Source organism: Lissotriton helveticus, chromosome 12 (genome assembly GCF_964261635.1).
Source record: "Lissotriton helveticus chromosome 12, aLisHel1.1, whole genome shotgun sequence".
NCBI classification, from domain to species: Eukaryota; Metazoa; Chordata; class Amphibia; order Caudata; family Salamandridae; genus Lissotriton; species Lissotriton helveticus.
In genome coordinates, this window is record NC_136073.1 from 39,333,796 (window position 1) to 39,361,431 (window position 27,636).

General features: G+C 40.4%; 1 protein-coding gene across 2 annotated transcripts in view; it reads right to left on the reverse strand.

The window, feature by feature from the left end:
- The window catches only part of LOC144797568 (beta-1,3-galactosyltransferase 5-like), a 252,891-nt gene that overhangs the window by 73,933 nt on the left and 151,322 nt on the right, over positions 1 to 27,636 (reverse strand). For both annotated transcript variants that reach the window (XM_078668216.1, XM_078668217.1), the window contains one exon: positions 24,823 to 25,448. In XM_078668216.1, the coding sequence (XP_078524342.1) occupies positions 24,823 to 25,432 (610 nt within the window). In that variant the 5' untranslated portion in view covers positions 25,433 to 25,448. The remainder of the gene's footprint in view (positions 1 to 24,822; positions 25,449 to 27,636) is intronic.

Sequence of the window (27,636 nt, forward strand, 5' to 3'; positions counted from 1 at the left end):
TACAAGACCGTTTATGGGTCAATAGGGATGCACCATTGAAAGATGTGTTAGTTATTGTGAGGAAGGCTGAGATGTCTGGGAGATGCGCAAATGAACTAAAAGAATCCGACAAAGATTCTGGGGGAGTTTTCAAAGTACAAAACATGGGCAGAAGTCAATGCCAACAAAGCATGGGCCGTGGTCAGAGTCAACTACAGAGGAACACATGGGAAGAGAAGAAACCTGAGCAAAGAAGATGTTATTGTTGTGATAGCAAGGAACTTTTGGCGTTGAGCACATATTGTCCGGAAACAAAAAAGAAACGCAGTATTTGTGGTTTAATTGGTCATTTCAGTAAAATGTGTAGGAGGAAAACAAATGTTAAGTATGTGTGGGATGAAGAGAGTTGTATAGAGGATGAGGGAGAGAATGGAAATCCTATGTGGGATTGTGTGAAGAGTTTGCATGGGAATTTTGTGTTGAATGTCTCCGATGACTCATTAAAAGGGAAGCCTGTGTGTGACATATCTATAGGGGGTGTTTCAGTCAAGATGTTTGCAGACTCAGGATCACCTTATACTATCATAAATGAAGAGTCCTGGGAAGAAAAAATTGCAAAAATTTGGACACAGTTGTTTTCCACTGATGTCAACCCCATAAGTTTTACTGGTGAGAACATTAATATGTTAGGTTTTAGATGGCAGACGCTTTTATTTAAAGGAAGGTCAGCAAGAGGGAAACTTTATGTGGCTAAATCAGGTCCATCAGTTCTTAGTTGGATGGATCTGAAAAAATTGCATATCATTTTAGATCCTAAGAGTAAAGAGAAAGTACTTGTTGTAGATGAGATCAGTAAGTGGAAGATGCTTTGGTTAAAAGATTTCCCAAAGTTTTTGGAAAGAAATTGGGAGAGCTTAAAGGGTTTGAACATACCATTGTACTTAGAAAGGATGCAGAACCTAAAGTTTACAAAGGTAGGGCAATTCCGATTAACAAGAGACGGGGATCTTGAGACAGTCCCGGCGGGCTGAGCCGGTTAATTTCCGACTTCCGGTGGTGAGCGGTCTAGTCTTTCCACAATCACAATATTTAAACAGACATGGTAAGGACGCGCGCAGCGGACGCTCCGGCGGCACGCCAATGGCAAGCCCATCTGCACCCGTCCGTGCCTGGACAGGGTCTAGGGCCATAATCCCTGGTCCTTTAGTTTCGGATGTTATGCAGTACACTAGCACAGAGATGTATAAACTCAATAAGCCTAACCTAAATCAAGGCTGCACCAGATGTATATTGGATAAAGGATCTGGGTCCCTCCAGTTTGCATGTCCCTGTGGTTATGTTCTACCTGATCTACATCTGAGAGAATCTGGTTTGCCAGCTATTATACAGCTAAAAACTAAATCAGCTCAGGCCCTCAGACAAATTGAGAGTCATTATGGTTTGATTAATGTAAGGTCGCTGGCAAAACACAAAGTGGAAATTGCAGACACCATCGTGCAACATAATTTGGATGCATCATCCGACCCTGATATTGTGGTTGCTGTCCCACAGGGTTTTGTCTCCTCTAGATTTGACAGACCCTTAAAGTGAGGGGGCGAACTTGCTGTTATTTATCGCGAACATCTCAGAGCTACCTTCTCTCCAGTGCTTACTCCCCACTATGAAGGGTTGAATTTCTCAATAGAATTAAACCCGAAAAATACCTTCAGGGGTGATTTGGTGTATCGCCCCCCCCCACTCCCCCCAGGGTCAAGGACTAACTTCCTCACCAACCTAGATTCGCATTTAGAACCTCATCTTACAAAGGTTCACACTCTTGGGAGATTTTAACATACACCTTGAGCTGCTGTCAGACAAAGATACAGTAATGTTCACTGAAACTCTAGGCACGCTGGGGCTCACTCAGCTGGTACATAAATCCAAACACATACACCAGGCAGGGCACACTCTGGATGGCATTTTTTCCTCAGTTCCTGGAATGACTGTTAAAAATATCCTTCCTATCGCTTGGTCAGATCACTCCCTAGTTCTATTTGAATACCACTACCAAATTACATCAGAAGCAGTACCAATAAAGCACAGGGGAAATCGTTAAGCATGGAATAAGATAGATACTAATATGCTTGCACTTCAACCTAACCAGACACGTCCAATTTTGAGCATACAAGTGGATCAAGCAGTAGAGGAATATACTGATTGGCTGAACAATGCCTTCACGGCGACGGTGCCAAATGGTAAAAACTCTGGGAATCATAACCAAAGTTCAGCTCCCTGGTTTACGGAAGCTCTGCGACTGGAGAAACAAAAATGTCGGAGACTGGAAAGGCGCTGGAGAAAGAACTATGAAGCAGAGCTAATTATAAAATGTTACTAGATACTGAGAAAAGGACCTTATTCACCTAAAAACTCAGTAAAACAGTTCTCCAGGTAGTGAAGAAGCTTACTACTCTACCCAATAGCTCAGTATCAGTGAGCAGCCAATCTTTATGTGATGACATTGCCTGTGCTTTCATGAATAAAGTCAATGATATATAGAATATCTTCGCTGCCACCTCTAATAAGGCAACCAAAAGTATTTTCCATTACTGAGGCTCAAAAAAAATTAGTTGTCGACCTTTTCACAAGTATCTAGTGAGCTGGTGGAAAAACTCATTCAAGACACTAAATCTGGATCACCTTCTGATCCGTGTCCCCTGGCAGTTCTTAAGGACATGGCAGGGGAGGTAAGCCCAATTTTAACCAATATTTTTAACAATATGTTTTTAACAGGGACTTTCCCAATAGCCTGGAAAGATGCAGTCATCCTCCCTCTTTTAAAAAAAAGCCAATCTGGATAACTCCATTACTAGCAACTATAGCCCTATCGCAAGGCTCCCATTTCCCGCTAAAATAGTCGAGAAAATATTGAACAGCCAACTTACTCAGTTTATTCAGGGTAATGATTTACTCAGCCCCTTCCAATTTGGATTCCGTTCAGGGTATAGCACCGAGACAGCTCTTATCAAGGCCACCGAGGAGATTAGAGCAGTGATGGATAAGGGCGGCGCCGCTGTGCTGATTCTCCTGGATTTGTCAGCGGCCTTTGATACTGTGCACCATGACACATTGCTAATACGCCTTGAACACATAGGGATCAAGGACCATGCCCTTGCTTTAATATCGTCATTTCGGAAGACCAGTTCTCTGACTGTTCCATACGGAGGTGAAAGGGGAGAGCGTTCAATTGCTTGGCGGCCAAATAGCGAAAAGAACAGCCTCCCATTATCGTTCTTTTTATCACTGGAACTTGCACCAGTCCAGCGCCCTGGGAGCGCAGGGCTCTAGTAGGCGTGTAGGTTGTGCAAGTACCCTGGGCCTTTCCTCAACAGATTACGTTGCCTAATACACATAGTTTTAGATATAATTCTTTCCCTTATAGCGAGCCAATGGAGGGTAGTTTGGGCCTTTTTAGATGAGGCTCTCCTGGGAAGCATCAGGACCAGGCGGGCAGCAGCATTTTGGATGCACTGTAATCTCAGCACACTCTTTTTATTGGCCCCTATGTAGAGTGCATTCCCATAGTCCAAGCGAGAGGTGACAAATGCGTGGACTAGGGTTTTCCTGGCAGCTACTGGGAGCACATCTAAGATTTTCCGAAGAGCCTTCATTATACCAAAGCACTTTCCTGCCACCGTCCTGGTGTGGTGATCATAGGAGAGAGTGGGGTCTAGCCATATCCCCATGTTTTTGACCTCCTCCTTGGGGACAGGGGTGGTACCCAGAGTTTGCGGCCACCAACTCAGAGACCATATTGCGGGGGTGTTTCCACAATGAGGACCTCAGTCTTGCCGCCATTTAACTTTAAACAATTGTTGGCCATCCAGACTGAGAGCTCTTGAAGGCAAGCCAAGAAGTTAGTGGCAGCTTCTTTCTGGGGTTGGGTCAAGGATACGACAAGCTGCGTGTCATCCGCGTATGACACGATACTAATGCCGTATTTATCAATGATGTTAGACAGAGGGGCGATGTACAGATTAAAAAGCGTAGGGCTGAGTATCGATCCCTGGGGTATCCGCTGACCCAATCTGATCTTCTTTGAGTAATACTGCCCTTGGGATACTTGAAAGCTTCTATCCTGAAGGAAGGAGCTTAACCATTTCAGAGCCAGGTTTGTCATTCCGCTCTTCTTGAGGCGCTGAATCAGTATGGGATGGGCCACGGTGTCGAAAGCTACGCTAAGATCCAACAGAACCAGCGCCACAGTCTGCCCAGTATCGACCAGCCGACGGATGATTTCAGTGGACAGAATATGAAGTTCGGAAGCCCGATTGCGTGAGATGGAGTAGGCTGGCTTGATTCATGTGGTCAGTTATTTGAGCATTAACCACCTTCTCCGTGATCTTTGCAAAGAAAGGTAGGAGAGATATGGGACGGAGATTCTCCAGTTTGCTTCAGGCTCCTCACCCACTCACACAAGGCACTCCACAACACCGGACCAGCATACCTTAACAGACGACTCAGCTTCTACACCCGCAACCGCCAGCTCCGCTCCGACGACCTCACCCTCGCCACAGTCCCCCGCATCCGAAGAGCGAACTCCGGCGGCAGATCGTTCTCCCACCTCGCCGCCAAGACCTGGAACACCCTCCCCACCCACCTACGGCAACCCAGGACCTGCTAACCTTCAGAAGACTCCTTAAGACCTGGCTCTTCAAGCAGTAGCAGCACCCTCCCCCCGCAGCGCCTTGAGACCCTCCCGAGTAAGTAGTGCGCTTTACAAATATTCTGATTGATTGATTGAGAGACTTATTAGAGTATGTGAAGTATGTTGTTCTGCGGACAAATGTTTGAAGACCTTAAAACCTCCTATGAGTGAGGGTTTAATTCCAAATTTACCTTGGGAAGTTGTGGCAGTGGATATTTTTGGACCAGTTGGTGAACTTAAAGAGTATGGTTTTGTTGCCATTGATTTATTTTCAAAATGGCCAGTTGTGGAAATTGTGGAAAGGGTAGACACCAATACAATTCTTGAATTTGTTGACAGACTGTTTGTGATGGAAGGTTTACCAGATGCCCTTTTAAGTGATAATGAGGTGCAATTTACTTCTAGATGTGCTAAGGGCTATTTTGAGAAAATTTGTGTTAAACACAAGACTACAGCTCTTTACAACCCCAGTGGCAATGGCACTGTAGACCGGTGTAACTGCATATTGAAGGGTGTTATTCAAGCGGCCATGTGTACGCAAATGGATTCGAAGTTGGAACTATAAAAAGCTGTTTGGACGTATAGGGTGACCACTCATAGCGCCACTGGTTTATCTCCTTTTGTCAACAAGAGAGGTAGGAAACCCAGGTGTAAGTTTAGTCCCAGTTGGCTTTCTGATGGTATGGTGGAGCCAAGGTGTGCTACTGCTGTCAAAAACAATTCGGAGGATGTACATAATAAAAGTAAGGTCTACTATTTTGAGAGTCATGGTGCAAAGGAAGTACTGGTGAAAGTTGGTGATTGGGTTCGAGTTAGGGGACCTGGTAAAATTCACAAAGGTGAGAATCAGTTTGAAGCACCACAAGAAGTGGTGAGGTCCTGCACAATGCAGTGAGGTTGAAAGATGGTAGGGTCTGGAATCTTAAAAGCATTGCTTTATGTTTCTGACAGAATTTTGGTGTTATGTGTGGTGAAGCTTTACAAGGAAAAGGTAATAGGGACTTTAAGGGGGTGGAAGATTACTTTGATCGGAGTGCCATTCAATCTAGTTCGGCTTCAGACATTGCTCATTATAATGGAATGGTTGAAGGAGGTGAGATGGGGAGCCAGGAGACTTCAGAAACCACAGAGGAATCTGTATATGGCACTATTGCTCCGGAGGGGGCGTGTTTTGGAAAGAGTGAGGAGGTGCAGTCCGGAATAGCTGAACCAGTTGGGGGGGCGATGAGGAGGTTTGTGACTATGGAAAAAGGAAGAGGGTTCTTCCGGGATGGCTGAAAGAATACATTATGTGATTTCTCATGATCTCATGTTTTTTATATAATATCCATTTTCTCATGTTCTTTATATGCTTTCCATTTTGCTACTTATAATTTCTCTTATTGTTGTTGTTCAATTATTGTGTTGTAAGGGGAGGAGGTGTGTTGTGTATTGTATGATTATGTGTAGCATGGCGTAGAGCGTGGCATGGAATGCTTGCTCTGTTCTACTGCAGGTTCCAGTCCAGGGCATCAGTTCCTACAGATGTTTTGGAGTTGACGCCGCGCTGCCTGGCTCTTGCCTGTTTCACCGATCTGCTAATAAAGCTTTCTCTGGAAACTACTTTGGAGTGCCTCTTTACATAACAATTGGAGACGAGGATGTGGTGTGGGGCTCTACGCTGTAACAACTTATCCTAATTAAATTTACTTGGAAACTACTTGGACCAGACCTCGTTTATTCACCACATAGGGCTATTTAAAAGACCGATCAGTCTTTAGCGCCTGCCAGTTGTGGTAGATGACGCACAGCTTCCAGCTTATTACGTCTTTCTCTTGACCCCGGCTTTCCCCATCACTTTTTGTTCTCCGCTCTAACACTAAAATGGTACTTGGGGAGTAAGCACCTTTCAGCTTACCTAAAAAGATTACAGAGAGACGAGAATTACTGTCCTGAAGGTTCAGAATGCTGCATTCTGCTGAGGCCCAGAGTAATTGTGCCTTCTGTAACTCGTGGCAGAAAGGAAATAATCTTTTATATGGAGATAGATTGGATGGGGAAAAGCTGAGAGGAGAAATAGTGGCTGGAGGGAGGTGGGTACCGGCACTAGTGAGCGATAAAAATGAATATGGTTTTCTGTCTGGTTTGCTGCATGGTCTTTCCAGCTCTAAGGCTAATCTGAAGGACACAGTTGCAAATTCTGCAGCTGCCAGTTAAGGTCAGCTTTTAATTGTTCTGCTGTGGATAAAATGAGTCCAATTGAATAAAGCAACATTTTAAATGTATTAATGGTATTGATCCAGCGCTCCTAATGAAAAACTGTATCACTAACGCTACCCAACAACACAATACTCACTATTAATTATGAATCTCTAAAATGGCCCATAATCCAACGAGACAATTTTTGAGCAACTGAATCATGTGACCTAATTAATCAGAACTATTTACATATTTATATACAACTGCAGTTTATCATTTCTTACCATGGTTTTAAAACATATATTATTTTAATTAATTCACTAAGGCGAATGAATCAACTAATGGTAACTAGACCATGAATAAACAAGACCAGCTTGTCGTTTCAAAATCTAATTTTTATTTACTTTATTATTCAAAGAAAGAGCATTTTCAATTAAGAATCTTTATTTTATTAGCAAAATGAAAGCAACATTTATTATGGAAAAGACTTATTAGACTGACATTTCAAAGGCAAACCAGTTAGCATGAATTAAAGCAAATAAGTTTCCATTCCCTAAATTCTATCTCCCTGTCTAAAACTCGCTCCACCTAAAAAGAATAGTCATCAAAGACTGCTGTCCTTACGTGCGCCAAAGATTTCAACAGCACGTCACGCCCTTCAGGAATCGGAAAGCGAGAAGCGCCCTCCTGCCCATGGGGCTACGTTTTATACCTTTCTAACTAGCTAATCTCCTCAAAATTGTTCACTTTTCTTTGCCATTCAGAACTCTCATTGGTTGACTCATGTCAGTTCATGATACGTCATCACCGTTTTCCAAACCTAAATCGAGCTTTTCTTAAGCTCTATTGTCCTTTGCTTTCGTGTCATTTTGCTTCCTCGAAAATGAAACATTTCACTCGAGTTACAGTTCGTGACTTCCTTGGCCTGGCAATCTTGCCGCTTCCTGTCCTTGAATTTCTCACCAAGAGCACGTTTAGCACAACTTAATAAACTGCATTTCCTGACAAAACTGTCAATGTGGTAAAAGTTTCCACTTCTTGTGCAAGGCTCTTCTCTGGACAGGATTCTAAACGCCATCTTTATAGGCCTTAGGCCTCTCTCGGAAACTATTATTCAAACAAACACAAGACATCAATTAATTAAAGAATTGAGACCCACACTGTTACCCACCCCCTTTGCTAGTTATTAATCCATTAATTTATGTTACCTAGCTGTGCACACAAAGCTGCATTTTATATCTACCTTCTTCATTTAGGCCACAGGAATCCTCCACAAGCTTTTGCCACAGAAAAGACATAATATATGCACATAAATAAGCACATGCCATTAGTTAAATAGTCACATTTAATACTGACAAAGACAATAGACAAGGTTAGTTTATTATTCTTCACGTCCTTGCATTTGCAACATAGAGCACATAAGTTAGTCCCTCTTGTTTCTGTGTAAATGCATTTTTAAACTAAGTTGATTAATACTTTTCATCACATGCTTATTAGTACGGTTACAGTTATTCAACATCTCGCTCCATCAACTCCCTCATCTGGTGATTTCAAAATCACCAAACTACACCCAAAATTTTAGCAAAAATGTTAACCCTTGAACATGTTTTGGACATTCACAGTATTAGTGTTTCTAAACTTTTGACTCAGCTGTTTGCTTGTAACTCTCATATTGGGTTCTACGGAACTCTTGTAATTCTATCTCTTTCTCCTGTTCTTTTCTGAGTTTGTAAATTCTTTTCTTTTCCCTTTGATATTTCTTTCTTTTGTGTAACATGCAACTCATTTTTAACAAAAGTATCACAAAGACTATGACTAATAAAGGACACAGTATTTTGAACTACCAATCTCTTGAAACCAGTCTTTGATTGCTGCAAATCTTTTGCTCAAACGTTCTGAGAAATCTTCATCTTTTAAAGGTTCTATCTCGGCATGTAATTCTGTAATGTTCTTGATATACAATTCTATGTTCTGGCTCTTGTCTGGGATATATGTATAGCAATGCTGGACATGCAAAATTCCACACACTCCTCCTTCTTTAGCTAGCAGAATGTTTAAAGCAAGACGGTTCGGCATTACCATCGTTCTCATGGCAATAAGTTCTGTATTTACTAATTGAAATCCACTAGCAGTATCAGTAGACAATCTATCAACAATTGTAGACATTTTTCTGATTTTAATTGCATTCAGGGTTATTCCTACCATAGGTATTACTGCGCCAAATATGTCTCCCAAAATTTCTGAAAAACGTTCCCTTCTGAATCTACTCAGATGATTGCTAATTTCAAATTAACCTTTTGCATTTCTATCTACATGAAAACATTTTGGAAAAACTAATCCTACGTAGCAAGTCCCATACCAGTGGTCTAGGAGATTGTAATTTGCTTTGTTCCCACACACAAAATAAATTCCAGGAAAAATTGGATCTTTGCCTCCCTTAAATCCCCATCCACCTAAGATTTGATAAGTATCTTCACATTGACTAGCACCTACAAAGTAATTGTCAAAAAGCGTGTTATCTCTCCTAATACAAAGTTTTCCGCTAACAGGTTTATCTATATGAATAGCAACATTCTCAGTTCTACCATTGAGCTTTTCATCCTCAATCTGCCAAAACTTAGATTTGGTTTGTATGACCATCTCGTTTCGCTTGTAAATTGCCCTTCTCTCTTCAACCATGTTTAAGAAAGATTTTTCTTCTGATCTCAACTTGCATGTTAGATTGTTTCTAAAAGCATACTCATAAGTAAGTTCATTGATTACTATGAAAAATTCCCTCATCTGTTTAGCATGTTTCAATTTATTGAGGCTGTTGTCAATTTTTAAATTTGCAAAAATCTCGTCATAATTTGAGTAATAATACTCTAAACGACTTGTCCGATAAAACAGACTAGCTATTACACTATATGTGATGGCATAAGTAAGAGGAAGTATATTATAGGTAACCCCTTCCGAAACAGAAGCAGGTAGTTTCACACAAATGTAACAATCTTTCACATCCATCACCTTAACATATTCAGATAAAAGTCTTGAGAAGGTATTACTAGAAAAATCACCAACAGATCTATCTTGGTGGATCTCTGGTCTGTGTTCAATAACTCTGTTAGTTTTGCCTCTGGCACCATGATTATCTTGTTTAGCCACAACTTTACTTGTCATGTTAGTTTTGTACAATTCTTTGTCAACTCCAAAAGGAAAAATGACAGCTAAAATTCGCCAAACCAAAATTATTAAAATCACACAAATAGAAGACATTTTGCAACATCTTCTTAAAATAGAGCACCTCGAATTGCTATTAGTAGAAGGCATCTTTACTTTGAAACAAGAGCCTTTCAAAAAAAATCTAACATTTAATTTTTTTTTTAAAGAAAACCCTACTTTCTAACAGCTTTTCTTCGACCTTACGTCTTAAATCAATGTGTTTTTCCAGCTAACACAATTTCTTGGACCCTGTGTCACCTAACACAATTTCTTCGACTTTGTGTCAAATACAAATTTTTTCAACCTTGAATCAAAGCAAAATCAATCATTATCACTTGTGTCATCTAAATCTTCCTGACTACTACTATTCACTTCCACTACTGGTGGGATTATAATATAAGTCCATTCAGGTGACTTATATTTCTGATTAGGCTTTATCACCCTTTTTGTCCAACTGCTGATCACTTCTATTTTCTTTCCTGCTTGATTTTTCTTATCAGAGTCTCCTTTCTGACTTGAGACCTCATTAACCTGCTCCTTTGATCTGTTCACTAATTTGAATTTTAGGCATTCATTTTCATTTGGCCAATTATCTCCTTTTCTTGATAACTTCTTCGGTTCAGTAAGATTACACTCTACTCTCCAAGCTCTTTTTCTTGATCTTTTCACTTTGGATTCATCATCACTTTCATCAGTTTCACTGTCTGTGATATCAGTTCTAGATTCAGGTACTTCTTTACTCGGCAGCTTCACTCTGTTAGGAACATCATCCTTATAGCTGGTACTTGGTAATTCGTCTTCTTCTACTTCTTCAATTACTTCCAATCCACCAGTTTTAGAATTTTCGTTCCTTCTTCCAGAGCTTCCAATCTGCTTTTCAATACTCTCCTGATCTTGAATCAGTCTTGTATCACAACCTCTTCAATTTCATCATTGAATGCCTCATTCGCATTTGAATCTTCCAGATGTCGACCTTCTTGTCGATCTTCAGGATCTGGATTTCTTTCAGGTTCTTCTTCAGAATCTGAATCAGCTGTTGTCACCTTTATCAGGATTTTCAGGTGGTGGCACTCGAATGGTGTGACTAGCATGAATCCATCTCTTCAAACCTCTGCACTTCACTGCATTTGTTGTGACAAGTATCACCTGTCTTGCCTTTTGCCACCTGGGTACTAGGCAATTTCTCCTTCGGTGAACTTTTGTCCTCACCCAGTCTCCGGGTAACAGATCATGAGCTTGTTCCTTCTCCTTTGTTATCACTTCAGTTCCCACCTGATGGAACACAGAAGTCACCACGTCAGACAAGTTCTTGCAGTATTCCAATATGACGCTATCATTAATGCTCAATAGTTTGTCAACTGGAACAAATGCTTGTCTCATGACTGCCCATGAGTATCTCATGTGGACTCAAACTTGTTTTTCTATCTGGGGTACTTCTCAAAGACATCAAAACAAGTGGAAGTGCATCAGTCCTCTTCATTCCTGTAGCTAGACACATCTTAGCTATTCTATTTTTGATTGAACCATTCACTTGCTCAACAACACCTGATGCTTCTGGTCTGTAAGCACAGTGTAGTTTTTGCTTTATGTTCAGTGCTTCACAAATCAATTATAACAATCTGTTTTCAAAATGTGGGCCACGATCAGTCTCGACCGTCACCGGAAATCCATACCTAGGTATGATTTCTCTTAAAAGCAATTTTGCCACAGTAACTGAATCATTGTGACGTGTTAGAAATGCTTCCACCCATCTTGAAAACAGACAGATTACCACCAAGACATATCTTAACTTATTATGGGGTGGCATATCAATGAAATCAAGCTGTAGTCTGGTAAAAGGACCACCCTCCGGTCCTATGGTTCCCATGCTCACAACTGTTTTTCTGTTTGGATTGATCTGCTGGCAAACCAAACATCTCTGACAAAAAGATTCTGCAATTATTCTGAATTTTGGATTGTACCATGTCTGCCTAAACAACCTGATCATTGAATCTCTTCCTAAATGTCCTGGGCCATGATACATTCTAGCCATGTCAGCAATCATGCAATTTGGCATTACTGGTCTGTCATCTTTGTAAACACAAATCTCATCTTCTTCTCGCTGTCTGCAACCTGCTCTTAACCATGTTTCTTTTTCCTCATCATCTGCCTCATCTTGTAAATCTTTTACTCCTTGCCATGTCTCAACTACAGATGTTAGCATAAGTGAGTTCAAAACATGTTCATTGTCTTTTTCCCAATTAATGGACATATTATTCTTTGCACAAAATTTAGCAATTTTGTCAGCATAAGCATTTCCTTTTGTCATGTAGTCGTCTCCCTTTTTATGGGCTGTGCACTTTACCACAGCAATTTTCTCTGGCAATTGAATACCATCGATCAATCTTTTGATCAAGTTTGCATTCCTGATAGGAGTTCCCGCAGAAGTTAAATAACCTCTTTGAGACCAGAGCTGGCCATAGTCATGGACTACACCATATCCATGTTGACTATCAGTCACTATGGTAACTTTGAACTCTTTTGCTCTTTCACATGCACGAATCAAAGCAATTAATTCTGCTACTTGAGCTGAACGAATTCCTTTGAGACAAGATGCTTCAACTACATCTGCAACTGTGCAGACAGAGTATGCTGCGCTCAGAACACCTTCATCTGTTCTTAAGCATGAACCATCAACAAAATAAACAAAATCTGATTCGGCTAATGGGACATCTTTAATGTCCTGCCTGGGTTTGGTGCAATATTCTAATACATCCAAGCATTCATGATCAATGTCATTTTCATTTCTGATTTCTGTTACAGTACCATCAGGCAATAATGTGGAAGGATTTAAATTCACACATCTCGCAAACGAAACGTTATCTGATCCCAGAATAACTTTCTCATATTTTGTTACCCTGTTACTTGTCAAATGCTGTGTTTTACTTCTAGTGAGGAGAATTTCAACTGAATGGGGTACATATAGTTTTACAGGGAATCCCATTATTATCCCTTCACTTTGTTCCAGACTTACACTTGTTGCAGCCACTGCTTTTAAGCAGCCTGGCAATGCCTTTGCAACAGGATCAAGAACAGCTGAGAAATATGCTATTGGCTTTTTCAGTCTTCCATGTCTTTGAATCAGGACTGATAATGCACATCCTTCCCTTTCACTGCAATACAGCTCAAATTCCTTTTCATAATCTGGCATTCCCAATGCTGGAGCTTCACACAAACTTCTTTTTAGTTTTTCAAAAGCTTCTAACTCAGTTTCTGTTAGTGTAATCGGGTCCTTTATGTCTGCTTTTGTCAATCTCTGCAATGGTTTTGCAATTACTGAAAATCCACTAATCCATTGACGACAATAACCTACCATTCCTAGAAACATTCTGACCTGTCTCTGTGTTGTTGGAGGTTACATTCCCTGAATCATTTTTATTCTCTCAATTGTCACCTGTCTGATTCCTTTTGCAATTCTGTGACCAAGATATTTTACTTCTTGTTTTCAAAACTGTAATTTTGCAGGAGACACTTTATGTCCCTCATCTGCCAAATGATTTAAAAGAGTAATGGTATCAGTCACAGAGTTATCTCGTGTTTTTGCAGCCACAAGGAGATGATCAATATACTGCACCAACGTTGATTTTCCAGGTAAATCTAAATTTCCAAGGATTTCTTTAGCAACTGATTAAAAATAGATGGACTTTCTGTATACCCTTGAGGGATACGACACCATGCTAAGATACGCTCTTGGAACCTGAAGGCAAACATTTGTTGGCTTTCTGGATGCAATGGAACAGTAAAGAATGCATTACAAAGATCTATAACTGTATACCATTCTGCATCATGCGGAATCTGATATAGAATTACCGCTGGGTTTGGAACAACTGGGCAACATGGAACAACTATTTGATTAACCTTTCTCAGGTCTTGAACAATCCTGAAAGTTCTGTTTGGCTTTTTAATTCCCATAATCGATGAATTACATGGACTGCTTTCAATTTCTTTTAAAACACCTTGTTTCATGAATTTGTCAATTGCAGGTATGACACCTTCAATAACTTCTGCTTTCATTTTATACTGAGGAATATTTGGATAATCTACTCCTTGTTTTACTTTTATTTTTACTGGGTCTACATTTTTCATCAAGCCCATTTCATCTCCTGATCCCAAATTTTAGCATTGACTGTCTCTTTTAATTCTTCAGGTAGATTATTTTTCATCAAATGCAGGAAATAATTTACTTTCTTCTGCTTCAACCATTAACATTGTTAACCTGTAAAGCCCATCCTCTTCTTTAGTTTGGAGCTCAATACCATCCGGTGAGCAATATATTTTAGAATTCATCTTACAAACGATGTCCCTTCCTAACAGGTTTACAGGACTGCTGTTACAAACTACAAATCTATGCTTGTCTTTAAATTTGCCAATTTCAACTTCAACTGGTTCTGTTAAATCTGTTTTAATTTGTTGATTAGCTACAACAACTACTTGGATTGTGTCCCCAGAGAGAGGCAGGTTTTCTATTTCCACTGATCTAACAGTAGAACAGGTAGCACCTGTGTCCACGAGAAAAGTGATTTCTACATCATTCACTTTACCATTTAAAAATGGACCAGACTGATCTACCTCAAGAGTGGCTCCAAGCACACACTCTTCCTCCTCTCTCAGGCACCGTCATGAGTAATCCTCAGAATCGCTCCCTCCATTTTCTTTCATCCAATACTGTTGAGAAACATTTGACACATTCACTCTTTGCGGTCTGTTTACCTGTTCACCTCCGCAGAATCCTGTTTCTGTACTGTATCTCTTCACATTCACACAGTTTGGAAGTGGCGGTTGTGGAATCTGACTTATCTGATTCACTACCTGTCGCTGTAGCTGTTGCTGCTGATTTATCTCATTCTGCATCTGTGGATTTAATAATGCATTTTTTTAATTTCTGGGCGGATTCTTACATTCGCGCTTCCAGTGTCCAATTTCGCCGCAATTAAAACATGGGAGTTTCTGCTTTAACTCTTCAATATTTCCCATCAACTTTGGCTTATTATAATTACCTTTAAATTTACCTTGATTCTGATGAACATTTTTATTTTCTAATGTTGCAATTTGCTGTTCAGCCACTTTTACCTGTGCCCACATAGCTTTTTCTTTTAACTTCTTTTGTTTAGCATCTATTTCATCACTGCAGTATTTGGCTTTTCTCAGAATGTCATCAACTGAAAGTGATTGCCAGCCAACTATTCCAGATCTAATCATTTCACCAATTTCAGGTCTTAAGCCATAAACAAATCTGTATATGAAGTGACTCATATCTTTCTCACTCAATTTCTCATAACCACTGTATTGTTTAAATACCAGCAGTAATCTTTCATAAAAAGAATGTACTGATTCTTTTGGCTCCTGATTTGTTCAATCTATTTTAACCCAATCTACTTCTTTTGGGGGAATCTTGTTTTTCAACCACACAATTACCTTATCATACAGATTCATAACATCTGCTGAAGGAGCACCTGTTACTCTATCTCCGGTAGATTCTTCTTTGGGCCAATCTATAGAAATTTTACATTCTGTCCAAAGATCCGATGGGACAACAATGTCAAAGAATCCATCTAGATCAATCCACAGAACTTTTGAAACCTTAACAAATCTGTCTACCTGTCGATACCATTCCACAGGTTTTTCTCTCAGCCGAAGAAAATCATTTGTGAACAGCAAAATGTCCTGTCTTGTCCAAGGAACATGCACATACCCACCTCCTGCTATTTCTCTCATTGGAAACTCATTTGCTACTTCTCCCCTTTCTCTTCTTTCTTCCTTTCTTTTCTTAGTCCATTTTACTCTCTATTTAATTCACCTAATCTTTTTAGAAACACGATTAAATCTTTTATGTGTAATTCTTCCTGTGGTATTCATGTTTTCAATGTCCTTTTCAGAGAAATCCACTCTATAATGTTTCTGCAAATTTTTCTGTCTACTCAAATCAACTTCTAATTCAGCAGCCATTTCCTCCAATTGATCATACTTGGTTTTCGTTTTCCATTGTATGCTTTTACAAATAAACAACAATTCATCATCCTGATATAGCTTCAAACTGTCAGGTCCAATTGTACCAATAATCAATTCCTCCAAACCCGCTTTCAACTTTGCAACATCAAGTAATTTAAATTCTGGGTTTGTGGAATGTGCGTTAAATTAATTTTATTAATGCTCTTTTCTGGAGTTGCAGAATCAGATTCTGCACCAGTTGGAGTTTTACTTGTCAAACTTTGATTAAAAGTTAAATCGGGCATCATTGTTTTCTCTCGGTGAATTTCTGATAAATCTGAATAAAATATTTCAGCCACTTTCTGAATTTCCGCATTTAATGGAACAGTCAGAGCTGAATGTCTAGTTTCCTTTTGATCAAATACTGGAAGAACAGGTCCAATAGTTACTGGTACTGTTACTGCTTCCATGCTTTTAATTAACTGCTGTATTAATTCATCTTTTGATCGAAAATATTCCGAGGTATTTGGTGTTTCCTCACATCTTTCTGTTCTCATCACATTTCTTGGGGTTTCATTTCTCAGAACTGGGGTTTCAGTATAATTTCTATTTTCTCCTGATATACTAGAATTAGTTCTTGTTTCTACTCTTTCGGGAGTTTTTGCCATATTCGAATTTAATCTGGAAGGAGTCTCATCAATAATTTCTCTAGGAGGAGCACTTGGAGAAGTTCCTGGAGGAATTCTCGGGGGAGACCATGAACAAACTGGTTGGTAAGGTGGCGGTTTCTGTTTTGTAATATAAATCTCTTCTAAAACCGCATCTTCTAAATCATTATCTTCATCATTATTATTTTTCTTTTGGGCACTCTTTTGACCAGTAGCCGCACCAAATCTTGCTGGATATAGACCATCACACATGTCAACACGTCTCCATCGACGCATTCTATCCTCATGAGTTTCCCTATTAATGTCTAATCTTGTACCTTTTGTTACACCTCTATTTTCTCGTTCCAATTCAAACATCTCATCCTCCCATTCAGCTAATGCCTCAAATTGAGTAGGTCTGGGCTTTGGTACAAGAGTCATCATTTTTTCTCTTAAGTTTTTCAGAACCTTAATGTTAAATGACCCATCTTCCGGCCATGCTAATACACCATCATTTTTGGTATATTCCATCCAATTCTCCATCCAGAGGCAAGTATGATAACCATATTCACCTAACATATAAGCTGCGGGTGTTTGGTACTTATGAAGTAATCTTCCACCTCGCGTTTCAATTTTCTTGTCAGGTTTCAATATATTTTTCAATTTCTGAAACCATGAAAGCTTATTTTCCTCTTTCATGTAATAATAATCCATGTTTTTAAACAATTCCGCTTCCTTCAGAAAGGTCGTAACTATTTACAACCAGGAAATAGTTATTTCGCAAAATCAACCAATCTGTGCGCGAAACTCACCAACAAGCCAATCAGGTTAAGCTTCGTCACTATTCTGCTGAACCAATAGAATTGCTGCTTTTCGGGATAAGCCAATCAGCTGCAAGCCTGCCTAGTCACATGAGCCAATCAGTGCGCTAATACTGTGACGTATGCTAGCCAATCACAGCATGACACTAGTGACGTATACTGCCGCTGCAGCTTCTCTGTCTTCGCACCACTGTGACACTGAAAACTCCTTTACAAAATATTTTCACAGCGCCATTTTTACAAATCTTTTCAATAGAATTCAGTTAGTAACTCCACAAAAACAAACCATTTGCCTGTTTCGCTAAAATAAAGAGATAGCTTTCCCAGTCATTCAAGTATTCTTTTGCGTGGAATAGACGACGCTATTTTCACAGAATATTTAAATTCGTTGATAAAGTAAGGCTACTCTACCCTTCTAGCAAGTAATAATGAACTTGTTTCTCTCTGAATGCACATATGGTGACAATTCAAAGTTTCACTTGATCGGATATTACAAAATCATTTACGCACATTCAAACGGAAAAATCCCTAATCATGCATACATGAATCTTGGTAGGACTTTAACCCACCACAGAAATCCTCATTTGCCAGTAAAATAGACGACGCTTCCTTACCCTTCAGTCAAGCTCGGATAAATTCTACTACTCTTTTCACAGTGAGTTTTAAAACAGGACAGGTGTCCCTATACTCGAAAGCTACGATTTCAGAGACAATCCTCACTATACATTTTACCTTACACACCCTAGATCCCTAAACTTGTGCTCCACGTCCACAACACTAGTGATATATGACAATACCACTATTTTGAAACAGAACAAATGCACTGTGCAACTTCCCTGTTACACTACACTTTATTTTGCCGGCAAGCCAGGAATTTTCACACTGCTGGAAAAAACCTTTCGACTACATATAACAACTGGACAAACTTAACATGTTTTAATCATCAATCCTATGTAATTACCATGTAGCATGTCCGTTACCATAGTAACCGTAACTCTGTTACCAAGTTATTGATCCAGCGCTCCGAATGAAAAACTGTCTCACTAACGCTACCCAACACCACAATACTCACCATTAATCATGAATCTCTAATAAGGCCCATAATCCAACGAGACACTTTTTTTGCGACTGAATCATGTGACCTTAATAATCAGAACTATTCACAAACTATTTACATATTTATATACAACTGCAGTTTATCATTTCTTACCATGGTTTTAAAACATATATTATTTTAATTAAGTCACTAAGACGAATGAATCAACTAATGGTAACTAGACCATGAATAAACAAGACAAGCTTGTCGTTTCAAAATCTAATTTTTATTTACTTTATTATTCAAAGAAAGAGCATTTTCAATTAAGAATCTTTATTTTATTAGCAAAATGAAAGCAACATTTATTAAGGAAAAGACTTATTAGACTGACATTTCAAATGCAAACCAGTTAGCATGAATTAAAGCAAATAACAGTTTCCATTCCCTAAATTCTATCTCCCTGTCTAAAACTCGCTCCACCTAAAAAGAATAGTCATTAAAGACTGCTGTCCTTACGTGCGCCAGAGTCCAACAGCACGTCACGCCCTTCAGGAATCGGAAAGCGAGAAGCGCCCTCCTACCCATGGGGCTAAGTTTTATACCTTTCTAACTAGCTAATCTCCTCAAAATTGTTCACTTTTCTTTGCCATTCAGAACTCTCATTGGTTGACTCATGTCAGTTCATGATACGTCATCACCGTTTTCCAAACCTAAATCGAGCTTTTCTTAAGCTCTATTGTCCTTTGCTTTCGTGTCATTTGGCTTCCTCGAAAATGAAACATTTCACTCGAGTTACAGTTCATGACTTCCTTGGCTTGGCAATCTTGCCGCTTCCTGTCCTTGAATTTCTCTCCAAGAGCACGTTTAGCACAACTTAATAAACTGCATTTTCTGACAAAACTGTCGATGTGGTAAAAGTTTCCACTTCTTGTGCAAGGCTCTTCTCTGGACAGGATTCTAAACGCCATCTTTATAGGCCTTAGGCCTCTCTCTGAAACTATTATTCAAACAAACACAAGACATCAATTAATTAAAGAATTGAGACCCACACTGTTACCCACCCCCTTTGCTAATTATTAATCCATCAATTTATGTTACCTAGCTGTGCACACAACGCTGCATTTTATATCTACCTTCTTCATTTAGGCCGCAGGAATCCTCCACGAGCTTTTGCCACAGAAAAGACATAACATAAGCACATAAATAAGCACATGCCATTAGTTAAACAGCCGCATTTAATACTGACAAAGACAATAGACAAGGTTAGTTTATTATTTTTCACGTACTTGCATTTGCAACATAGAGCACATAAGTTAGTCCCTCTTGTTTCTGTGTAAATGCATTTTTAAACTAAGTTGATTAATACTTTTCATCACATGCTTATTAGTACGGTTACAGTTTTCAGTGGAAGTTTAACTTTGCGAGTTTGAACAAAATGTTATTCAACATCTCGCTCCATCAGTATAAAAGTACAGTTCAGTTTGGTCTTTGCTCTTTTACTGATATCTAGGAGTTGTATATTCATTCTCTACATTTATGCCTTGGCAATATTTCTCAATAACATGTTATTTGGAGCAACTGTACAAATAAAAACACATCCTGTGTTATGTCCGTTAGTGCCCTTCCATTTCTGGTGTTTGCAGCAGTTTTAGGAGCTTCTTAGAGTTTCTTGTTGCTCACACTGGTGTAATCCCTGATATTTATATATTTCCCTCACCTTCATTGCTTGATATTTGCTCACGAGAAAGTGTCACTCGTATTTGTTGAATGTCACTCATAATTAAACCAATATTAAGAAAATGTCACATACAAGCAATCTGAATCCTTGGCAGCTATGCTGGCTTCATGGGTGACTTTTGGGTTGAGGGCTCGTTTATAACTGATTACACACAGTTTAAGTGAAACGTAAGGACGGAGAGTAGTAGTGTAGCTGCTGCTGTGAGTTCACTTCTCTCTGGGCTGGCTTAGCTGTGTGCGTGTGCTCACCTGAGTTTGAATTTCACAGCAAAGGGTCCCATTTGGTTGCTGTCCAATTTGTCATGTGATATTCTTATTTGTTGAGCAATATTTTCTGTTTTTGAAACCAGGCTGTGCTTGAAACATGATCTAAACTGGACTGTTAACCCTGCGCAATTTCAGTGCTATGAACTGATGTTTTTCTTTCACTTTTGAGTGAGGGGATTTAGGAGGTGGTAGGCAGCTAAAAGCAAAGTACACACTCTCCCTGTTCGGGATGAACTCCTTTGTGCCCTGCCTCTTGAGTAGAAAGATCAGATCTTGTAAACTCTTAGGCAGACATGAGAAGCATCTACCACTATTCCAGCAAGCGATACTGGGTAAATTCCTCACCTAATCTCGGCCTTCAACCACCACAGAGAGCCTGATTAATTTACCACTATCGCCTTTCCCTCAGATCACCTACTCACTCCTCCAAGAAACTGTGGGGTCTTGTACTGATTAACTGTAATTGTAAGCCATACGCATGTGTCCCTCTATCCCCCATGTGCCCAGCACCCCTGCCCCTCTTCAATCGTTTGTATACTTCTGTATTTCTAAGCCTTTTTTGTTCACTTCTGTAAACGTTGTAAAGCGCTATGATACCCTCACAGGTCAAGTTTGCGCTCTATAAAACACTAAAATAAATAAATAAGTAAATGGATGCGTGTTTCTTTTTCATTCTGAAAGGGATGTTGAATGATCTGTCAGGATATTTAACGTGAAAAGTGGAAAATGATTACAAATGTAAGCTGTTTAAATGTATGCCTATGAAAAAATTGTTGAATTTTATTTGAACACTAGAGCATTATTGTTACCTGCTCTTCACCTCCTCACTCTCCTTCCTTGTGCTTCATGCTGCTCCACAACTAACAATTCCAATCCAGCCTACATAATTCCACTATATACCACATACATAAACTCCATAACACGGTGGTAAAAAACATTGCCATTTACTATGCCAAAAGCTTGTAATCAAACAAATGCGAGACCTAGTGCATTTCCAATGCTTGTTACTACATGTAAGTCACCACTACGATAGGCCCCGGAGAGCCCAGAGGGTAGGGTGCAGTGTATTTAAAAAGTTGGGCATGTACTTTTTGGTTTTACATGTCCTGGTAGTAGAAAAACACTCACATTTGTTTTTCACTACTGCAATGCCCAACTCTCCCATTGGATAACATTGGAGTTACCTTATTACATGTAATACATAATAATTTCCACGTGGAAGCAATTTACGAGTTCATGTTTGGGATCTTTGGAATTTTACTGAAAAATCATCCGTCATGGTAAAGTTTGATTTAACATTACAATTTTGCAGAGGATATTTTTAGAAAGTTTGCATTTTCCTGCCTTAGCCATTCAGTGTCTCTAGCTGGTCCCTGGGTCACAAGACTGGGTTTGGTTGACAGTTGGACTTTGTATATTCCTCCTAGACAGCCACAGAGGATAGAAAGCTTAGGTGTGCGTGGATGGGCCATCACTGACAGTACAGGAGGGTGCAGCTGGGCACAACCCTACTCAAACTTGAATAGGCTGTGTCCTGTTGCCACACAAAGGGCTGCATACCTCCCTATAGCTAGAGTCTGGAGCCAAGAGAGAGCAGGCAGGAAGCCTGTGCACTTCAAAGAGAATTTCTAGAAACTTTGCCCGCCTTAGGAAGCAAGAGCACCAGGTATAAATACTGGTCCTCAGACACCACCTTTTCAGCACACCTCTGGACCTGTGGATACTCTGCAAGGAAAAAGGACTGCTGTGTTGTTGAAAGGACTGCCCCTCTGCTGGACTGAAGGACTGCTGCTGTGCTGATCTGCTAACCTCTTGCCTGGGTGAGAAGGACTGGACCTGCATCAGCTGAACCCAGTACCCCAAAGTGACTCCAAAGGCTAGTAGACTAGCCTCCTGACTAGAGCATGATGGACAGAAGCCTCCAAGAACCTTAAACCCAGGACCGGAGCTCTGCCATCTGTGAGTCCTACCCTGCCAAGTGATGCCACCCCAGTCCTGGACCTTTGAAAGTGGACTGAAGGTGCTCTGCCAGCCCATCTGTCAATCCAGCAGAACTCACGCATCTCCTCTGTTCTGTTGAGCAGAACCCACAGCACCTCTGCTACAAAGGTTCTTGCAAAACAAGGACTCTGCATCTACCTCATAGACCGCATGAAAACCACTGCCTTTGCAAAGCTTTCCCAATGCATTGCAAATCCCTGGTCCATGGTAGCCTCGACGATGATGCAGGTAATCTCATCACAGTCCCACAACTCCTCAGAAGCGACGCCTCGACTGCGTGACACACCATAGACTCCAAGCTTCGCATCGCAAGCCCCTATCGACTGGATCCTCGATAGCGATTCATAACCTCGCATAGCAGCTCTGCAGCACCTCGGAAGTGAAGCATTGCCTCGGCTGTGCAACACATCCTTGGCGCAGGACCTCGGAATACTCTGCAACCAGGACCTAAGGTACTCTGTTAAGTGGGCCTAGCTTGGTCCCTGAAGTTGGTACACACTCCACAGCCTGAACTTTTGACTTTGTCCTAGTTAAGCGCAACCAGATAGCCACTGTTGGCGCCTTGTGCTTTTTGGGGCTATATTCACTGAAATCTTGAAAACTGTATATCTGCGGTAGTACTGTTTGGATTTTTGTTGGTATGTCTTCTATTTATTTATTTAAACATTCTCTTTGTTTCTAAACTGATTTAGAATCCTTTGTGGTGTGTTTTCACAGTGTGACTCTTTAAAGTGCTGCACAAATACTTTACACATTGCCTCGAAGTTAAGCCTGACTGCTCTGTGCCAAGCTACCAGGAGGTGGAGAACAGGTTAATTTAGGGATTGCTTGTGACTTCACCCTGACAAGGATTGTGGTTTCTGCTTGAGTAGAGTTTTAGATACCCGCTCAACCAGTTTCATACACTCTGGAATTCACTGTGTGGCAGAACAATTTTCGTACTATGACTTATAAGGAGTATCAGTAATCAATAAAGTATACTGTTCCAAAGTTGTTTATTGGTTAACTATATTCAGAATCCAAACCTAAATAGGTTAATGCTAGCGTTAGCTAATTGGAATGGGAACATTGAAGACGGGTAGGTGTTGTGGTAAGTACTACACTACAGGGCAATGACCTCTGAATAGTATGGCCTCCACAAATCCCAAGGAGCTTCTTTTATCAAAGGATTCAGGCTATAAACGTTTACTAATTACTATATTCCTAATTTGGGTATGTAACTCCTCTGAACAACATTCCTTGTTGTTTTCCTGGCACTGAGTGACTTTCACATGTGTGGGTTCACATACTATTTCTGAATGGGATAGAATATTTGCATAACATAGGATTAGGCAGTTTTCAAGGGCCCAATGAATAGCCATTGATACGTAGGCACAGGAGGAAAAAATATGTTGACCAATGACCATTTAGTAAGAATTTGGGAACATTTTTATCCTGCACATTCTCTTTTCCGTTTTTAAACCTTAACATAGGCCCCAATAATAAACATGAGTAAATAGGGGTAACATAGTTAATTTTATACAGCACACATCCTCACCAATCTTCCTTGACACGTGTTCACTGCAACACTCTCGTCCGGTTTTTGTTCCGGAGGCAATAGGGTGGCACACTTGCAACACTTAAAGCCATCATCTACATAAAGATTTCCAGCAAAGAGCCCTCTGGAGGAGGCCGTTGGCCAAAGCAGCGCTGTCAAAAAGAGGAGCACAGCCCTATGGTGAAACATGCTACCTGTTGGTGGATGAGGGCTTGTGCTCGACATCAGAAAAGTACACTTTATTGATAACGGATATCACAATGGGAGTGTGTATACTGGACCAGAATTACTCTCAGTCCTCTATTTTTTCATGGTATAATGAGCATTCCCTGCAGCAGCAGCACGTGCAGATAAAAGCGGTAGGTCAGGGTTGGGGTGGAAATCAACAGACAACCACGAGGGAGAAATAAATATAACTAGGGTCCTGCTTTAGGAATTTTAGAGATTAATTGAAATTCAGTCAATTTAGCTTCCCAAAATCGGCAAAAAACACACTTTCTTTACAAATGCAGCTTTTTGCTTAAACTGACAATGTATACTTGTATACATATTTACTTGTTTGAAGTGCTCAGGATCCTACACATAGGAAAGACAATTCTTTGTTTATGACTTTTTATGAGGATACACTGGAAGAGAACCATCTCAGTCAAGATTAACTTATGTCTCATGATAATGTTATCAGTGTGTTACCATGTTGAACACTTCTGATTGTGATATGCTAACTTTTTTACAATCACATCAGTGAACAAGGAAATAACATGCTATACCTTTAAAGATGAACTCCGCCTCTTTGCAGTTATAGTGGACCCATTCCAGGAAACAGCGCTCCTTCAGCGACAGGTTATGGTGGTTTTCCACAAAGTCCCACTGAAGAATGTCATGATACTCCTTGACCTCTCTGGCCACTAGCTGCATGTGTGATGTGTTCTCAGTCTTGGCCATCAGAAACAAGGTCTTAACATGATAGTCCAAGACCTGTCTCTCAGCAGCCCATGTCTGGCGAGCAACCATTCGCCGGTAAGCAGACAATGGATGGCTCTTGATGGCCATTATAAGCAGGGGTTTGCATTCAGGACACTGGCAGAACCTCGCCTCCTCTTCCAAAATGGTACAGATGTAACTCTGTAGGCAGGGAAATTCTCGCTCGTAGTCAGAGATGTTGAGTCGGTAGGTGAATCTGTGATCCCTGAGCGTGGTTGAGAGCCGGTAGGTACGACGAAGGTTTTCTGACTTGCAGAAAGAGTGAATGGAGTTTCTTGAGAAAATGGCAGTGTGAAACTGGGGCTTCAAGAAAATAAAAGCCATGGCCAGAAACAGGAAGAGGAGTCCAAGGACGAAGAAGCAACCAAGCAGTACTCGCTTTTTCCTCAATCTCATGCTGAATTCTCCTTACCTGATGGAATAGAAAGGAGAGCCACCATAAATACTATGGCATCAAATATGCCATCTCTTTCTGATACAAAGCAATTGACTTAAAATGTTATTTTTATCTTAAAGATGTATTAAAGAAAATACAGCCATAGGGCACCATTTCTTTTGGTTTGGTTTTAAAACATGCAACTAATGAGCACGTTACTTACCTTTGCTAACAATCTTTATGGTGAATATTCTATCTAACCGCAGATTTCTTACTTTGTAAATATTCTGCAGGTGTCAGACTGGATCCTGAAAACTTAAAAAAGCAGTACTCCTGCGAGCCGATAGGGGACAGCTTCGTGCTGACGTTGCTCCAGTCTGGAAGTGACAAGCAGAGATAAAAAAAAAGCCCACACGTGTGCTGATGTCAGTTGCTTTCTAAAGCTGTACGCAGATGCAGAGCCTAGCGCCAGGTTGATAAGACCAGTGTGCATATCTCGAAATTGGAGACTTTTTACATGGAACAAGAGCCCACTTGACAGAACCCGGAGGGGAGAGGGTCAGTGGGGAATCTGCACTGATATAGATTATCTACCAAAAAAGTAATTAGCTGAGGTAAGTAACTTGTTCTTCTTATAGAGACTTCTAACCGCACATTCCTCTCTTTGCGAATAGATACCATAATACTACCTCCTCATGTGGTGGGTCTGTGTACTAGCTCACACCAAAACGTCCTGCAGGAACAAGCGGGCAAAATACTCCTCTAGACAGACCTCAATCTTGAGCAAGTAGTGCTTTGAGAAGATATGTAGAGATGCCCATGTAGCCATCTAACAAATATCCAGGACAGACTCCACACATGCCAGCGCAGAAGTAGCACCCTTGGTTCTGGGGGAATGAGTCCTTAAGCAATCTGGAGGGTTCTTCTTAGTGCATGGCAGATCTTAATGCAGAGAACAATCCATCAGGAGATGGTCGGTTTTTGCACTATTGCGTGTTGACTGATGATCCAGAAAATGCTTTCATCCAAGTACCCAAGAGAGTATCCGTAAGAGCTTCGTAAAATGGTGATACAAATGCTTGACCAGGCTGGACGATCTCTGTTCGAACATTAGTCTTCACCTCCCTAGTATGAAGTTGTAGGTCAAGTCCTCCTCATAATGACAGCAAAGGAGGCACTTTCTCCAGAAGGAGAAACAAGACCAGTGTCTCAAGAAATATTCAGGTCACTGATATCTTGTAGTAGGTCATACCAATTTCCCTCATCATATTGAGGGACAATGTCATTTCTTTTATCACAATTGTCATTGTCCGAGTCAGCGTTGAAAAGATTGGCCTTATAACATGGTTAGGGCAAAGCATCAGAATCAGAAGGGTTGCCAGCTAACAGTGTTCTGGTGGGATCACAGTGCCCCTCATTTGAGGTCCTAGTGGATTCTGCTCGGACAGCACAATAGGTTGTGAATCCTCCTCCGGTATCAGCAACATCAGCACCGTCATTGATGCAAAGAGAACCGGCAGAGCAGGAACCGAAGTCACACTGATGGAACTAGCAAAACAACATAAATAAGTATGGCGTCCGTGAAAGCCTCCACTTGCTGCAACATCACTGATGGACTTGGAAATTCAAGGTGCATTGGGACTAGACTTGGGATAGGCTCCAATGGGTGGCACGTTGACACACTTGCGCCCTCTTTGGACTCTTATGCTTCTCCTTGGGCTTAACCAAAGACTTCAACAGAGACGATCATCTGATGCAGGACTGGAAACAGGACCTTCCTTTTGACTTCAATCAGTCACAGCATAGAGTCTTCCAATGGTTGATGATCTACAGCTTCCCCTCGCAGTTTAGAATGGCCTTCGGATTTATCTGAATGTAGTCATCACAATCGGCCCTGGAATTATTATTATTATTTTTTTATTTTTTTTTAATTTCAAATCATATTTTATTTATTAACCATAACAGAGATGATAGCGGCAAGAAAGCATCAAAAGAATTACAATCATGTTGCCAAAGTACCGCAACCAGACATGGGTTATTACACAAAACAATACGTAGACAGTAAAGGAAAATAAAGTACCATCCTTGCATTCACATTTTTGTACATAGTTCCGTAGAGCCCTCTGTCCAAATCAAGTCATATCACACCATGTATGTTACACCATTCTTGCTTCATGATTCTAAGGTTGTCAAGCCCGTGAGCCCAAGATATAGCCATTACAGT